General features: G+C 44.2%; 1 protein-coding gene across 1 annotated transcript; it reads right to left on the bottom strand.

The window, feature by feature from the left end:
- Positions 1-9,917: 9,917 nt before the first annotated feature.
- On the bottom strand, positions 9,918-13,694 carry CAVIN3 (caveolae associated protein 3). The gene is made up of 2 exons (XM_002924979.4): positions 13,002-13,694; positions 9,918-12,462 (listed from the first exon to the last, which is right to left on the bottom strand). Exons 1-2 carry the CDS (start codon positions 13,383-13,385, stop codon positions 12,061-12,063), a joined length of 786 nt encoding a protein of 261 aa, XP_002925025.1. The 5' UTR covers positions 13,386-13,694; the 3' UTR covers positions 9,918-12,060.
- Between the last annotated feature and the right edge of the window lie 3,420 nt (positions 13,695-17,114).

The following is a 17,114-nucleotide window of genomic DNA, read 5'->3' on the forward strand; positions in this document are numbered from 1 at the left end:
ATTTCCATTCATAAATACGAGGCACTCCTTCTGAAACTTACTTTTTGAAGAGTGTGTTTTGACCAGAATGAATGTGTGATTTAAATGTGTGAGAAGTTGAGAAATTATAACTCTTATCAGTTCTGGTTAAATGTGTGATTTGCCTGTGAAAACAATTTTTAAAACTGTTAGTTTTATGTATTCCAGAATGATCTATGGTTCTTAAGTATACTGAAATAAGGAGGAGTCCATTTAAGCAAAGTAAAATGCCATCATACGTTAAATCATTCCTAAAGTCGTAACTTTTTTTTCCAGAATGATATTTTCCTGAATTTTTTCTTTCAGGGATACGTATGATCTTGACAGACTGACTCAAGCAACATATCAGGGAGAAAAATTCGGGTACTTAAAATGAAATATACCCAGACAATTATCAAGATGTTTTTCCCATATAGAGATTCTGGAGTAAGAAACAAGCGTGGGGCGGGGCGGGGGGAGTGTCTTTCGAGCCAGTTAACAATTCTACCTTAAGAGCTGCTTCAGAATCAAGAAGGCAAGGCAATCTATCACAACTCCTGTTTTAGTAAAATTCTTTTATGAAGTTTCTCAAATTAACTTGCACAATTCCAATTTTGGTAACTTTGATTCTAAATGTTTTGTCTTAACCCAAAAATACAGTGGCAAAAGTATATAACAGAACTGAAAGATGTATTATGGGGGCACCTGGGTGGCACAGAGGTTAAGCATTTGCCTTCGGCTCAGGGCGTGATCCCGGCGTTATGGGATCGAGCCCCACATCAGGCTCCTCCGCTATGAGCCTGCTTCTTCCTCTCCCACTCCCCCTGCTTGTGTTCCCTCTCTCGCTGGCTGTCTCTATCTCTGTCAAATTAATAAATAAAATCTTTAAAAAAAAAAGATGTATTATGACTCAATTTGGGTATTTATTTGATGCTGCTAATTAAAATAGAAAAATGTTGATTGGTGAAATAAGTTATCTACGAACCTTGATTCTTAAAGATGGCCACATGCTTTATCTCTGTCATAATTATGAAAATTATAGATAATGCATTTGGGGGATATGAAAAGGGCATATTTTAATCTATACAAAGAATCAGTTACTATTTATGGCAAAACTGAAGTGCCCAAAATTTTTTATGACTTAAATTTTCTCTATTTGCTTTTTTACAAAAAAAAATTATAACATCTCGCTTGATACTTGGGAGAAATAAAAGTAACTGGTATCATGAGATAAAAACTGAAATGTCGGGGTGCCTGGGTGGCTCAGTCGTTAAGTGTCTGCCTTCAGCTCAGGGTGTGATCCCAGGGTCCTGGAATTGAGCCCCATATCGGGCTCCTCCACTGGAAGCCTGCTTCTTCCTCTCCCACTCCCCCTGCTTGTGTTCCCTCTCTCGCTGGCTGTCTCTCTCTGTCAAATAAATAAATAAAATCTTTAAAATAAAAACAAAACTGAAATGTCCTTTGTGAATTGATTTTGTGAAAGTTAGCGGGACTTAGAGACGCTGTTCCATACAAACTTGCTTATTTAAATTTTCAGAAATGTAATTTTATTTCTCTATTAATTTTCAGTATTGATGTGGTTTCATTTTAATGTTATATTAATTTAGTTGTAACTTGGCATTCTTAACTGGTTTTGAAAATTTATGAAACATAATGAAATTAAAAAATTATTTATGAAATATTTCCTGAGGTAGAAAATATGTGCATGTTTGTATATGTGTGTATATGTGTATATATATACGATATGTAAGTGTATGTGTGAGTGTATTTATACATACATATATATGGGTAATGTGCACATGGGTATATAGAGAGGTTTTCAAACATCTTCCAAGAAATTGAATTCAACAAAGGTAAACACTGAAATGTTTTAAAATCTCTATATAGGTGTGTATGTGTGTATAAAAAAGTAAGCAGGTTCAAGTTATGACTCTAAGGAAAAATTAAGTCTATAATTTAATCCCCCTAAATTGTAAGGACTAGAAATTTTTAGCTAAAATTCCATCAACAAGAGTTTGTATGTATTATCTATTAATTGTATGGGAATGCTGTATGAGAAAATAAGTACTCTGGTTTCTGAAGTAACTAGTAACTCTGGCTTCGTGTTCCCCAGTGTTCCCCTGGACGAGGTTATAGTTTCCTTTAATTTCCAGAAATATTTGTGTTATGTTCAGATGATTATAACACCCTCTTTGGGCCTATATTCTATAAAATCAATTTTAAGTGTCTTAAAACTGTCAATGGGAAGGAAATGATACATACTTATTACACCATGTCCCATATTTGCTTTACCTGTATATTTTTCTCATCATCTCATCATCTTGGCAAAAATCTTAATGTAGGAAAGAGGAACATAAATGCAAGCTCTGTCCATCTTTGATAAAGCTAGGAAACATGGACATGGGACAAACATGGGACAGCCCAAACCACAAATAGGAAGTGCCGCCAACGGCAGTGAAGATGAAAGCAAGGATGACCCCAACAGCAAATCACAGAAGATGGACATGTGCAGAGCTGGCAGAACATACTTCTCCAAGGTGAGCGGGCACATCCTCAAGTGCAGAAGACACAAAATTTAGAGTAGGGCAATGAAAATAGAGTCTGTAGGCTGCTGGCCCAAGGCGCTTTCTTAAAACTAGTAATTCCCTTCTTATAGTAGAGCTTGCAGAGCTGAACATGGAATCCGACAACAATCATCTTACAGCAAGTAATTTCAGGAAGCAGAAGAGAAATTTTGCAAAGTTAATTGCTAGAGAAAAGGAAAAACTCACCCTACCAGTGCTGTGTCAAAAGAATTCCAGCTAGCCTGGACAACTGCCCTGGCTCATTCACCACAGAGTGAACATCCTCCAAATATAGTCCACCAGAAATCACCTCTTTCATTGATAAGCAATAGTTTAAAAAATTGTACAAAACTTAAAGTTACTCTTAGGGAGAAAAAAGGGTGGAAGGGAGCTAGCAAAATAAATGGCAGACAAAAAATATTTTTTAAATGTTGCTATGGAGAGGATGAAAATTGTGATCTAATAGTTATTCATGAATTTTGAAGACTTGGCAGTTCAAACTGCAGCACAGAGATGCAAAACACGGGCAGACCAATGTGCTGTGGTATATCGGGTCCTCCATTAGTTTACAGGCTATCAGTTATAAATATGTAAAGATCCAGAGGTTCTTGAATTGGGAATTATCTAAACCAATGATCAAATTCAATACATAATCCGTGACATTGGGCTTGATTTTCTCTATTTGTAAAAGTGACATGATAATGATCCCTACTTTATAGGGCTGACATGAAAATCCAATGCAAAAGCTAAGGGCAGAGCTTGGCATAGAGACGGTCTTAATAAATGTAACCTATTTGTGACCAATTCTTGGGGAGTGTAATCTCAGGAAACCAAGAGTGAGGGGAAAGGAAGAATTGAGACCCCCCCCCAAAAAAAGGGAAGGAAGTGAGGTAAAGAAGGAAGGGAAACAAACACAAAATGGTGTGACAGGTGAGTGGGCTATAGCTTCTCAAAAAATGTTGATTGATGGGCCATATGGAACCACTGCAACCTGGGAATAATTCCTTTGGTCAGCTGCTTGGTTGGACCTGAGTGCTAGAGGTGTTGCAGGTTGCTCCCATAGTGCCTGGTACAATAGAGCTCAAGCCAAAGCCTGGCCCTTGCCCTCGGATGACCAGGACAAGAGTCTTAGGAGATGAGACAAATGTAGCAACAATCAGGGATTTGCCTCTTGAGCCAGGAAGCATGGGTATGGCTACATGGATCAAGAAAGGAAACAACAAGTGTTGGCCAGGATGTGGAGAAAAAGGAACCCTAGTGCACTCTTGGTGGGAATGCAAACTGGTGCAGCCACTGTGGAAACCAGTATGGGAGTTCCTCAAAAAGTTAAAAATAGAACTACCCTATGATCTAGTAATCACACTACTTGATATTTACCCCAAAAATACAAAAACACTAATTCAAAGGAATACATGCACCCCTAAATTTATAGCAACATTATTTACAATAGCAAAACTATGGAAGCAGTCCAAGTGTCCGTCAATTGATGAATGGATAGAGAAGATGTATATACATACAATGGAATATTAGTCAGCCAATAAAAAAGAATGAAATCTTGCCATTTGCAATGACATGGAGAAAACTAGAGAATATAATGCTAAGTGAAATAAGTTAGAGAAAGAGAAATATCACATGATTTCACTCATATGTGGAATTTAAGAAACAAAATAAACAAAGGAAAATAAAAAGAAACAAATCAAAAAACAAACTCTTAACTATAGAGAACAAACTGATGGCTACCAGAGGGGGAGTCGGTGGGGGGATGGGTGAAATAGGTGAAGGGGATTAAGTGTATACTTCTTATGATGAGTGCTGAGTAATGTATAGAATTGTTGAATCACTACATTGTACACCTGAAACTAATATAACACTGTATGTTAATTATACTGGAATTAAAAATTAATGTATAGATCAATCAATCTCTCTTTTTAAAAAAAAGGAAATGGGGTGCCTGGCTGGCTCAGTCAGTACAGCGTGCACCCCTTGATCTTGGGGTTCTGATTTTGAGCCCCACACTGGGTGTAGAGAACACTTAAAAATAAAATCTTTTAGAGAGAGGGAACCAAATGATAAGAGACTCCTAATGATAGAGAACAAAATGAGGGTTGATGAAGGGAGGTAGGTGGGGGATGGGCAAGATGGGGATGGGTACTAAAGAGGGCACTTGTGATGGGCATTGGGTGTTATGTGTAAGTGATGAATCACTGTATTCTACTCCTGAAGCCAATACTACACTGTATGTTAACTAACTAGAATTTAAATAAAAATTTAAGATTAAAAAAAAAAATAGGGACTCCTGGGTGGCTCATTTAGTTAAGCCTCCAACTCTTGGTTTTGGCTCAGGTCTTATCTCAGGGTCATGAGATTGAGCCCCAAGTCAGGCTCCATGCTCAGCATGGAATCTGCTTGAGAGTTTCTCCCCCGCTCATATGCATTCTCTCTAATAAATAAATACTTTTAAAAAATAATAAAATAAAATCTTTTTAAAAATAAGTAAATAAATAAGGACATAAAGTGGGCCTAGAGCATTTTTAATAAAAATATTTGAGGTTAATTCTAAACAATAGCCAAAGAACACAGAAATAATGTGTCAGATCAAAGAGAAAATTAGTCAAACTAAGGGACTGAGTATGTGAGAACGAGTGTGAGCGGGGGAGAAAACATGAAAACTCCAAGAAAAAAGAAGACAAGGGCAGACAAAGGTAGCAAGACCGCACTGTGGCTTCCAGGGTCTCTAGGCACTTTGGCCCTCATGGACTCCTTCATTTAAAAAAAAAAATTATATTTTACAATAGTGTTGGTATAAAAGCCAATATAATATTAAAACTTTTTGTAACCTAAAAATTCATTTTTTTCTTCTGGTTAATAAAAGTAAAACCCTCTTATGGCCCAGAAAGGATTGTGGGCCCCAGCCACTGTCTCTACTATGCCTTAATTGGCCCTGAGAGGAAACAACAGAGCTCCAAAGAACAATAAACAGGGCTCATCCAAGAGCCAACTCCTTCAGGCAGGTTCCTGTTTATCCTTGTGTTCCCAGCACCTCACTGGAATAAATCTGCATATTCTCCAAATATCCAGTGAATGCCTACTCTGTGCCAGGCGCTGTACTAGACACTGGGGACACAAGGAGAAGTGAGATGTTGCCCTTGTCTTCTCTGTTGGCTCCAGTGTCCACGGGGCTGTGTCTATTAGAAATCTTTCATTTGCAGGGGAAAACCAAATACACTAAAAAAGCTAAAACCAGGGTTAAACAAAAAGTATGTTTACTAGCTCACATAAATGAAAATGTCTGTGGCAAGAGTTGGGTTCCTGCCTGACCGAATTTAGGGATCAAGTGATCAAAACAAGACAACTATGAACATTAAGTTCTCACAGGCCTGGCACCATCCCAAGCATTTTACAACATATCCACTCATTTAACTCACAACAAACCTACAAAGTAGGCAGTAGCGATTTATTCTGTTTTGTTTTGTTTTGTTGGTATATAGCTGTGTAATGGAATATCATTCAGCAATAAAAAGGAAGGAAGTTCTGATACACTCTACAATGTGGATGAATCTTGAGAACAGTGTGCTAAGTGAAAGACACCCATCACAAAAGGGCACATATTGTATCATTCACTTTATATGAAATGTCCAGAATAGACAGATCTGTAGAAACACAAAGTAGATTATGCTGGCCAGAGACTTGAGGGAGGCAGGAACGGGGTGCAGCGTTACTTTTGGAAGTGATGAAAATGTTCTAAAATTAAGAGTCTTGATGCTTGCACAATTTTGTGAATAGACAAAAATCACTGAATTGTATACCTGAAAAAGGTGAATTTTATGGTACATGCATTATATCTCAATAAAGCTGTTAATAAGAAAGAAAAATGTCATTCCAACACTCTGTCAGGTTGGTGGCTTCGGGATGGTGAGGTGATAGGACCAGTGGATCCTGTGTTCATGTGCCCATGGAAGCACCTCTTTTGCTATAAAGTGGGTTCCTTGATCCCATAAAAAGTAGGTAGTGTTATTAACTCCATTTTGCCCACAAGCAAAGTGTGATACTCTATGTCTCTCCATTTCTCAGCTCTGCCTTCCAGTGGGCACGGTTTCTTCTCAAGTCTTCATATTGGCCCAAGTTTACTAGTTATTTATGAAAGAAAAATTCACAAGAATTCTTTAAGATTTTGAGATAGAGAGGGAGAAAGAGCACACAAGCAGGGGGAGGGGCAGAAAAAGAGGGAGAAGCAGACTCCCCCCTGAGCAAGGAGCCCAACACGGGGCTTGATCCCAAGACCCGGGATCTGAGCAGAGCCAAAGGCTGATGCTTAACTGACTGGGTGACCCAGACGCCCCCAAAAGAATTCTTAAAAAAGAATCTACAGGATTTAGTAACTCATTGGATGTACGGATTGGGGTGGGGTGGGGGCAAAGGGTCAGGTCTTTTGATTCTAAGGTAAATCCAGAAAAGAATGTTGAATTTTGAGAAAAGATGCAGACAGTTTGGTATATGTTGGATTTAGTGTTTTGATAAGATATTCAGATGAGTATACTTTTTTTTACTCTATCTCAGGTCCTTGTAAAAAGTCACTTGAGAAACTTACATAAAAAGAAATAATACGGGGCTCCTGGGGGCTTCAACTCTTGATTTCGGCTCAGGCCATGATCTTGGTGTGGTGAGACTGAACCCGGCGTTGGGCTCTGCACTCGGCTGGGAGTCTGCTTGATATTCTCTCTCCCTCCCCCCACCCCTTCCCCCCAAATAAATAAATAAATTTTAAAAAATAAATAGAAATCAGGTAAGAGAGAAGATCACTTCTCCTCAGGAAACTTCCCCTGCAATTACTACCACCCCTGCTGGGTTAGAGGCCCCACAGATCCCATAGCACCTTATAATTCTCTCATCATAGCATTTATTTAAAATTTTATTACAACCGCCAGTTTAGATTTTTTTTTAATTTATTCGACAGAGATAGAGACAGCCAGCGAGAGAGGGAACACAAGCAGGGGGAGTGGGAGAAGAAGAAGCAGGCTCACAGCAGAGGAGCCTGATGTGGGGCTCGATCCCATAACGCCGGGATCACGCCCTGAGCCGAAGGCAGACGCCTAACCGCTGTGCCACCCAGGCACCCCCACAACTGCCAGTTTAATATGAGTTCTATGAGGGTTCTATTTCAGTTCTATTACATCCCTATCCATGTAATATACCACCCACCTCCATCACATAGCACAACAAAGATAAAATGAATGAGTAAAAAATCTTATTTAATCCTTCTAAGACAGCTGGAAAAAGGAAATTATCGTTCACCAGCAATGAAGCTCAGATGTCTCTAACTATGATATGAAAGCCATGCTTCTTTCCATGTACCTTGATACATCCCCATTCAAAATGGATATGAGTAAACTAAAACAATCCACAAAAGAATGGCCAAGGTTTGATAACAGATCACGAGGAATGGCTGTGTAAACCAGCAATGTTTGGCCTGAGGAAGATAGCGTGGAAGACGTTTTAGACGAGTCAGTCTTGTGTGGCCTGCTGGAGTTGGACTCCAAGGACATACATCATAGCAATAAAGAAATTTTGTTTTATAGATGTTGCTGAAGGGAAGCCAACCACTACATAGGAGAAACCATAAAGACAGATTTTGATCTCAGTATAAAGAAGTTTCCTATCAGTCAAAGTTGCCCAAACACAGAGTTGCCTGAGAGGTAGTGAGTTCCTTGTCACCTGGCTTTTTCAAGCACAGGCCAATGGATAGGCAGCAAGATGGTAGTGGATGTTGTATTGGAAATGCAGGTGGACTGGATGGCTTTTGGGTTCCCTTCAATGCTGAGGTTATGTGTTTCGATTCTCAATAAAGGAAAGTCAAAAGGATCTCCAGTACTTAACAAGGGAAGAAATTTCCTACCAGGAATATATATATTTTTACCTATGTAGGAGGAATACCCCAGCAGAAAATGATCACACCAGATTGGATAATCCTGTTGATTACTGTCATCCCCTTTCCACAATTCTGTTTTCTTACACTTTAAGATTTTACTTTGGCTTCCCATGCTACAGGACGGCTAACCAGATTACGCTAGTTCACTTAGCATTTGAATTTCTCCGGGAAATTAATGAATCCAGCACTTCTGAGGTCAGTTATTATGATCAGTCTCTCTCAGCCTAATCACACGGGAACGCCTAATAAACTTGTGCTTCTGGTTTGAATAACTGAGAACCAAACTCTGAATTTTGGTAATCCATCAGTGTGCCTCCCCCCCTGCTTAAAGCAGCCACCAAAGGGCCACATACGCTGGAAGACAAGTGGACACCGTCAGTCTCCACTCCCTTTATAGTATTCATAATCACAGAAATAGTAGTAATGATGAGGTGTGTAATGTAACAAAGAGAGCTATTAAGAAATTAAGCTAATTTTGTTTTAACTTGATTATTATAATAATTTCTCCTGTAGAAGCATCAAGAAGGAATAAAAAATAATACCTACCCCCAAGTGAGCCAAGACTTTAGGTTCCTAGGGGTCAGAATCCAGGCTCTGAGCCTTCCTGTGCTTCCCAATGAGCTATCAAGACATTTTACGTAAGAAATGTGCGGTTGGGCTCTTAATTTTGTCTATGAGTAGAAAGGAGGAAATTGGAATTGGGTATATTTCCGAGGATTTGGAAAAAGAACAAGAATTCGTTTTTCCTTGGGGATAGAGAACTAAGCCTGCTCAGACCAGCCCCTCTGTAATGGCAGAACCTTGAAAGGAGTAACTGCCAGGTAGACTGATACGGTCTACACTAAGGCTTGGAAGCCTGCAGGGATGAGCCCTGAATTTCTCCAGAGAAAATGAAGCTATGACAGAGCCAGCCTCCGCAGAAGGACCCCTAATTTAGGGGCACAGGGCTGGACAAGGAGACCTCTGGGTTGTTGAGACATCAACCAGGACACTGGTACCCCAACAGTGGCATCGTGTGGTCATAAGAAGCAATAGCAGCAGAGACATCCAAGTTCTGAGAGACAAGGAGCTGGTGTGAACCTCCTGGTATACCTATACAATCTAAGGAAGGAGGGGAGCCCTAAAGTGATTGATAACAGAATTTCCGCCAATCATGGCCAGTAGGGGCTGAGACACTTCTAACTGAATCCAAAAGAAAAAAATTTTTTTAATCACTATTGAATTCTGCTCCCATTTTTTTCTTTTTTAAACATTTTTATTCATTTATTTGACAGCACTCACAAGCGGGGGAAGGAAGGGGCAGAGGGAGAGGGAGAAGCGGACTCCCCATTGAACGTGGAGCCCTACCCTGAGCAGCTCCCAGGACCCCAAGATCGTGACCCATCCGCTCCCATTTTAAATCCCCAACTTCCTCATCTAAAGTATTCCCCTGCCCCGTCATCATCTGTATCCTTACTCCTTTTTTCCCTTCAGAGCGCATAACCAGAAAGCCCCTCTAGTTCATATGTTTGCATGTTTTTATCTGTCTCATAAGTATACTTGTTTATTGCCAGTCTCCCCCTACATCATCCACAAAGGAGGGATCTTGGGTTATGTGCCACTGTATCCCCAGCTCTTATAACAATGCCTGGCAGAAACTCCAAATTCAGTAAATATTTGTTGAGTAACTGGATGAATGAATTATACACCTGAAGCAAACTCTGCTCCAGGCACTGTGCTAAACACTTATGTAACTTAATCCTCACAGCAGCTCAATGGGGTTTATCATTATCCCATTTAACAGATGAAGGAACTGAGAAGCCAAACTATAACCACTGAACTCTCCTGCCACTCACCATTCCTGTTTTCCATCTCTCTATTTACCTTTTCAAAGAACACTGCCTTCAACATCCCCCACTTCTCCTCCTTCAGGTTAGGTTGTGTCCTGTCTTTCCTCTCAAAATAACATACGTGTAACAGTCACTATACTTACATCATTCAGGTTCGTATCTCCCTAAACTCTGAAGTCCTTGAGGGCCTCGGGATTGTCATCTTGGTGTTCACAAGACCTAGGACAGGGCCTGGAGTACATTAGGTAATCAAAAGTGTTTTTATATGACAATATCTGAATGAATGGGCTAATGACCAGGCTCCCATCCCTAGCTAATCCCCTCGCACTTCTCACTTCTGTGATGCTCTTGCTTCGTGAGAGCCTGCTGTGGGCCAGGTATGGTATGTGGTGTGGGAAGTACAGAAATTAATAAAACGAGCCCTAGAGCTGAGGAGCCGCAGTCCCGTGGAATGGGGTGGGGAGAGTAACTGCAAACAATCACAGTGAGCAAGTTAGTACTGAGGTGTACAGGTGGTGCTTTGGGAGCCAGGAAGAGAAGCACCAGGGCCTGAAACAGGGGTCCCGTGCTGGGTTTTGCAGAAGAATAGAGATGAGCATGACAGCACAAAGCTCAATGTAATTCTATAGTAGAATAAGGGGAAGCGGCAAGTGATGAGGCTACGAAAATGGGCAGAAGCCAGCTCGTGAAAGGTTATGTTAAAGATGTTGACGGAATATTCAAGAACTCAGACTTTATTCTGAAGGTGATGGGGAGTTACTGAGGATCTGAGTCAGGAGGATGATGGGATCAGACTGGCAGTTCAAATAACAGGTGAAAGATAAGGCCATGGGTCTTTAAAAAGTGGTCAGACTGAAGAGGACAAAGCAATAGGATAACTTTCCAAGCGGGAAGGGAGTAAGAGAGGGAGGAAGGAACCAGGGAGGACTCCCAGGTTTCTGTGTGGATGATGGTGCCATTCCCTGGTAGGAGCAATTTCAAATAATACATAGAAAGTGTTCAATAAATATCTGTAAAATTGAAACTGGACATAATTAAAAGGTAGACTGCTTGCTTTGGACTGAGTTGAGGTACATTTCAGTTGCAGCTCAGGACAGTTGTCTTAGGGTGTGTGTGGCTGGTGGGAAAGGCCTAGGAGTAAATGTTCACAGAGGAGTACCCAGGATGAGAAGACGGCTCAGAACAGAGGAAAACCTAACTTTTAAGAGGTGGAAGAAGAAGAAACTAAGAGGAACACCACCTGTTGACATTTACTGAGCAGGGACAGCAAAAGACTATACTGCATGCTTCTCCATGAGCAAAGTGCGCTCAAGAAGCCAGGGGGCAACAGGGTATTTCTAAGTGCCACTAATCAGAGCCCGAGATTCACTGGGAACCTGAGAAAGGAAATCAGAGCCCGAGATTCACTGGGAACCTGAGAAAGGACACAATGATCTTTTTGAAACTGAAGTCACGTTCCAGGTTCTAACATCTGTCTCAGGCCTTGCCAGCCTCTTCCTCCCACCCCTTCACATGGAGTCTGGATTAGGTGACATTACTTTTATTGACGGTGAGGGCAAGCAGGTGTGATTGGCTGCTCCTCCCTTAGGGGAGAGAGGCTAGCCTGAAGGAACCGGGAAGGGGAGGCCAGAGCTGGGCTGTGGATGCAGGATTCACTCCTTATTTGGGTGTGAAGGCTGCATTTTGAGAGGGAGATTTATTTTGGGACTACGCATAGGCACAGGAGAGGCAGACAGCACAGCCATTAGGCTGCACTCTCTATTTGAAGCACCGCGGCTTCGGCAGCCCCGGGTCTCCCGGGATCTTCCTCGGTGTCCTGTGGAGGTTCCGACTCCAGCTTGGGCTCCAGCGCAGGCCGAGCTTCCGGCTGGCCGTCAGCGCTCCGGCCAGGCCCGAGGCGAGGTGGCTTGACAGGCGTGGGCGCTGGTGCTGCAGGGCCTTTCCGGCCGGACAAGGCTCTTCTCAGGCTTTGTACCTTCTGCAATCCGGTGCGCCGCAGCCGCCGGGCCCTGGACTCCACCGGCTCGTCGTCCGAGCTCTCCTCAACTTCGGCCTCGGGCTGCTCCGGGCTGGGCTCAGACTGGTCTGCCGGGCCTAAGGGCTCGGACGCCTTCTGGAAGGCGCTGGCTGGGATTTCAGCCTCCTCCTGCATGTGATGAACACAGCTCTGACCCTGGCAGCCCCCTACCCCGCAGCAGCCTGAGCCTCACTCCTTAATTACACCGGGGAACCCGCCCCACCCTTGGCCTCCGCAGCCCGAGGGGCAAAGAAAAAGGAGACGTGGGAAAGTAGGGGGCAGGGGTGGAGAAGAAGGGAGAGCTACTGGGCGAATTGCAAAAGTCTGGAAATAGGTGGGACCTGCTTAGGAAGGATGATGGTCACAGGGGCAAGAATCGGAGGCAGGGATCTGTCGCGGGATGCACTTCCGCCACCGTTCGGGGATGGGCTGGGACTTGGAGCAAATTCGGTGTACGTGGCCTGAGCTCGAGCTGGGCGAACTCTGGTTGGCCAGGCTGGGTTCAGGAGCTGAGGGATGGGGCAGCGTGGTGGGAAGTGGGTGCGGCTCTGGAAGTCCGTTCCACCGGGTGGGGTCAGGAATGCGGGTGAGGCAGCCGGGCGGGGGGGACGGGGGGGTGGAGGCCCCAGATGGTGGTCGGGAGGCGGGGGACGCCTGAGGTCACTGACCTTGAAGAGCAGGACGTGGAGCTTCCCGCGCGCCACCAGCAGCCCGTGGTTGGCCTCCAGCCGCTGCACCTGGGCGGCGCGGCGCACCGCGCGCTCTTGGGCGGCATCCGCGTGCGAGCCCACGCGCTCCGCCTTGGCTAGCAGCTGCGCCAGCGTGTTGCTCGTCGTGTCGTGGCTGCGGCTCAGCGCGCCCAGGCCGCTCTGGATGCGGCGCACCGAGCCCGCTAGGCCGCCCTGCCTCCGAGCCAGGCCCCCCTGACGCTCCCGCAGTGCCTCCAGCATGGTGGCCAGCTTCTCCAGCAGCGTCACCACCGTCACGGCGTGCACCGGGCCCCCCGCCGGCGCTGCGGACACAGGCCCCGGCTCCAGCGCGCTCTCCCCCATGATCCCCGACCGCCCTGCCTGCTTTCCCTGAGGCCGCTAGCTGCACTCTGGGCTGGGGCCTCCTTTCCCCGGCTCCTCCCCGGCTCCAGCCGTGACTCAGGCAGGCGGAGCGGGCCCTCCCGGGAGGCGGGAAGGGGAGCGGGGGGCGGGATGGCGGCGGCGGGGTCCTTCAGAAGCGCTCCCCCTTCTGCCGCTCCGCCCCGGGGACCTCTGCGGGGAAGCTGTTCGGCCTCGTATCCGCCTCCCTTCCCCAAACTCTCTCCCTGTAAGTTTGGGTTCTCCTCCTCCGCCCCAGTTCCCTGGTGTGCCTCTTTCTGGAAGGTACTCCCACCACAGCAAAGGGTGAGCCATGGAAAATTCTGTTGTGCACATCGAGTGGGTAGAGAAACTATGCTACATAGTGTGGCACAAGGATAACCCGAGGGCCTCCCACTCCCCTGAGGGCTGTATTTGTGCCCGCGGGTTGGGTGCGGTAGGCAGGGAGGCTCTGGGATGCTACCTACTACAGACCCAAAACTGTTTAGGGCAGAGGTCTCGCTGCCTGACCACACAGGCTGCTTAGTGCGCAGGGGCAGGCGGGGCACCCTCTCATATTTTCCTAATAGTCACCGCCCGAATTTACCCACAGGCCTCCTTTATTGCCTCTCTAGCTCTTCCTGTTGGGTAGCATCGGCCTGTTTTATTTCTTCTAGTTCTCTACCTCCAGTACCTCCGTGTGTGCTTCAGTGGTAAAGCCCCAGCCACACCTGGCTCTTACGCCCTAAGCCTGGAGGGCAAGCAAGACACCTCTTCCTTTGAAACGCTTAAAAGGGTTATTGTAGGTGCTGGTACGTCTTTGTTTCCATGGAGGTTGGCTGTGGCTTCTGCCTGATGTTTTGGTTTTTTGTTTTTATATTAATTTTCTCTAGAAATAGCTGAGAATATCTGCAGCGGGTGAAGAAGACTTGAAATGGCTGCTGTAGAAAGGGAGAGAGTGTGCCTGAAGGGTCCAGTTACTGTGGATCATGAATTTGTAATGTCATCAGTTTGGAAAATCCCCTGTCCTGTCTTGAGCAGTACTTGGTAAACTGATTGTAGCCTCAGAAGTCCAAGCAATCCATTGATCTTGATCACTCTCCTCACCCAGTCTGTGAGGGCCACTTGATCACAATTGTGGAAGAAACTGTAACGATCACTGGGCACAGTTACATGGAAAGGACCCACAGTCTGACACATAAGTACCCCAGGGGATGGCAGCTATTGCCAGATTTCTGCGGATGCTAAGTTGATGACTGACTCCCACAAATGTGACGTTATGGAGCCTGAGCCCTCTGCTTAACAGAGGAAAGACTCCGTTGGCAGCCTGATGGGAATCACTGTCTCTTCCACTGGATCTTCCATTTGCTCAAACAGACCCATCAGGATGTGCCAGATAAAATGCTTTCAAACCAAGGGAACAGAAAACTCAATTCAGTTCTTGGAAACAAGAAATCCAATCTAAACATAACTGGAAAAGACCACTGTAGAGTGATGGTTAATTGTGGGTCGGTCACAGCTTCAAATCTAGTTCTTTACAGTTCTCTCAACTGTGCAGCTTCATTCCCAAACTAGGCACAAGGTGGCTACAGCAGTTCCTGGCCTCATACCAACACACAAGGTCAAGAGAAAAGAAGGGACCATCTTAAAATTTAGGACTTCTATTTCGCAGAAGCCTCCCAGAATCCACTTGCCTTCCACTGGGTTACGTGGCCATTCCAGAACCAAATTCTATGGGTAGGAAAGTGTCCTGCATTGGTGGGCTTTAGCCTGGGTTCCTTTACCCATCACTGACAAAAGAGCTGAAAATTACATTTTGACAAATTAGGCCCACTTCTTGAGCTTCCCTAGAAATATGGATGGTATGGGAGGAAGACTGGGTATCTCAGCACCACTAGGATTAGTCAATCAAAATATCTTCTAGAGGAAGCCTATGAAAGAATCCCCAGCCTCGAGGAGTAATGCTAAGGGCGTCCAATGTATTGGTAAGCAAGACTACATGGGTAGGTATTTTTCAAAGACATGCTAAGTCCCTCTCTGAATATGTAGAGCAAGGAGGAGTTTAAAACTTAGCAATAAAGCTATTGATTCTATGGGTCTCTCTAAAACCTTAGGTATAAAAGTCATAGGAACTGACTAATTTTAGAAAAGGGAAGCCCATAAAGGTGGGTAAAAATAACTTGGGGCAACCTGGAAGAATGCCCTGAGTCAACAAAGCCCAGATTGACAGAAATTATGGTAGTGTAACTTTGATCGTGGAGTATCCAAGAAGAAACCATACTGCAGTTTCCAATTAGGATAAGGAAGAAAGAAAACAAGGATGCAGAATGAAACCCACTAAAGCAGTGTACCTGATCTTAAAGATTTCTGGGGTGTGGCTGAGACTCACTCCCTCAAACTGCTTGGTGTGGGCATGAAAACTGGAAACCCACTGGTGTAGGTTTATTGTGTCTCCCGAAAAAGGTATGTTCAAGTCCTAACCTTTGATGCCTGTGAATATGTTCTTATTTGGGAACAGGTTCTTTGCAGATGTAATCAGGTTAAGATGAGGTCATACTAGAGAAGCATGGGCCCTTAATCCAATAAGACTGGTGTCCTTATAAGAAGAAGACTTGAGGCACACAGAGAGAAGACCATGTAATGATGGAGGCAGAGATTGGAGTTATGCTGCCAGAAGCCAAGGAATGCCTGAAGTGACCAGAAGCTGAAAGAGACATGGAAATGTTCCATCCTAGAAGTTTTGGAGGGAGCATGGCCCAGCAACACCTTGATTTCAGACTTTCAGCCTCCAAACTCTGAGAGTGTAAATTTCTGTTGTTTTAAGCCACAGTTTGTGGTAATTTACTTTGATAACCCTGGGAAACTAATATCCATTAATTAATCACCATCATCATCACAGTACCCCTTTTCATAGGTTGCCGTCTTCAATGGCCCCCCACTTAATTCTGTGGAAGTACAAAATTCTCTGTAGGAAAAGTTAATAGAGGCTGAAGACTCCTTGTAGATTGCAGACAATTAAATTAACAGTTGTCCAAATATAATGGATCTTGCAAAAATTAGTGTAATGCTATGGTGGTGGAACCAACACACCCTTTAAAAAACTGAAACAAAGGTATTGCCCACTCTATTTGTCAAGGGTTCCTTTTCTATAGTGGCCCATCCCCTTCCTAGAATTTGGCATACGAGGAAAGGCTGGCTTTATTTAAAAAAAAAAAAAAAAATCCACTACACCTTTCAACAGGGTTAGATCTGCCTAGAATATGCTACCTAACAAAGATCTGCTCATGGATGGCCCTCTGTCTCTGCCAGTATCAAGGACAGTTGGATGTTCCCTTACTTTCAATGAGAGGAGAGTAAAGGAAACCTCTGAGAGAGACAGACCAGGCTACAGTGCCGTAGGTGCTGTCACTCTGCACCCTTGTTTTCTTTCTTCTTTCTCAGTGGTCAGGTGCCCCATTATATGTGGCTGCAAAGATCTCCTGAAACAAAGGTAGCAAAGGCACTGAGGAGATGAGTATGCGCCATCAGTTCCAGGGACCAGCTACAAAGAATCTGGCAGACAGGGGTTAAGAAGTAGTGGCACTTAAGCCTGTGATACCGTATGTAATACTTCCCACCACAACAAAGAACAGAGGCTAATGGGGTTGTTTGGGTTTTAGAGTTGGCATATGCTTCACCTTGGAATTCTTCTACATTCCATCTCTTGGATTATCC

The sequence above is a fragment of the Ailuropoda melanoleuca genome, chromosome 8 (assembly GCF_002007445.2).
Source record: "Ailuropoda melanoleuca isolate Jingjing chromosome 8, ASM200744v2, whole genome shotgun sequence".
NCBI classification, from domain to species: Eukaryota; Metazoa; Chordata; class Mammalia; order Carnivora; family Ursidae; genus Ailuropoda; species Ailuropoda melanoleuca.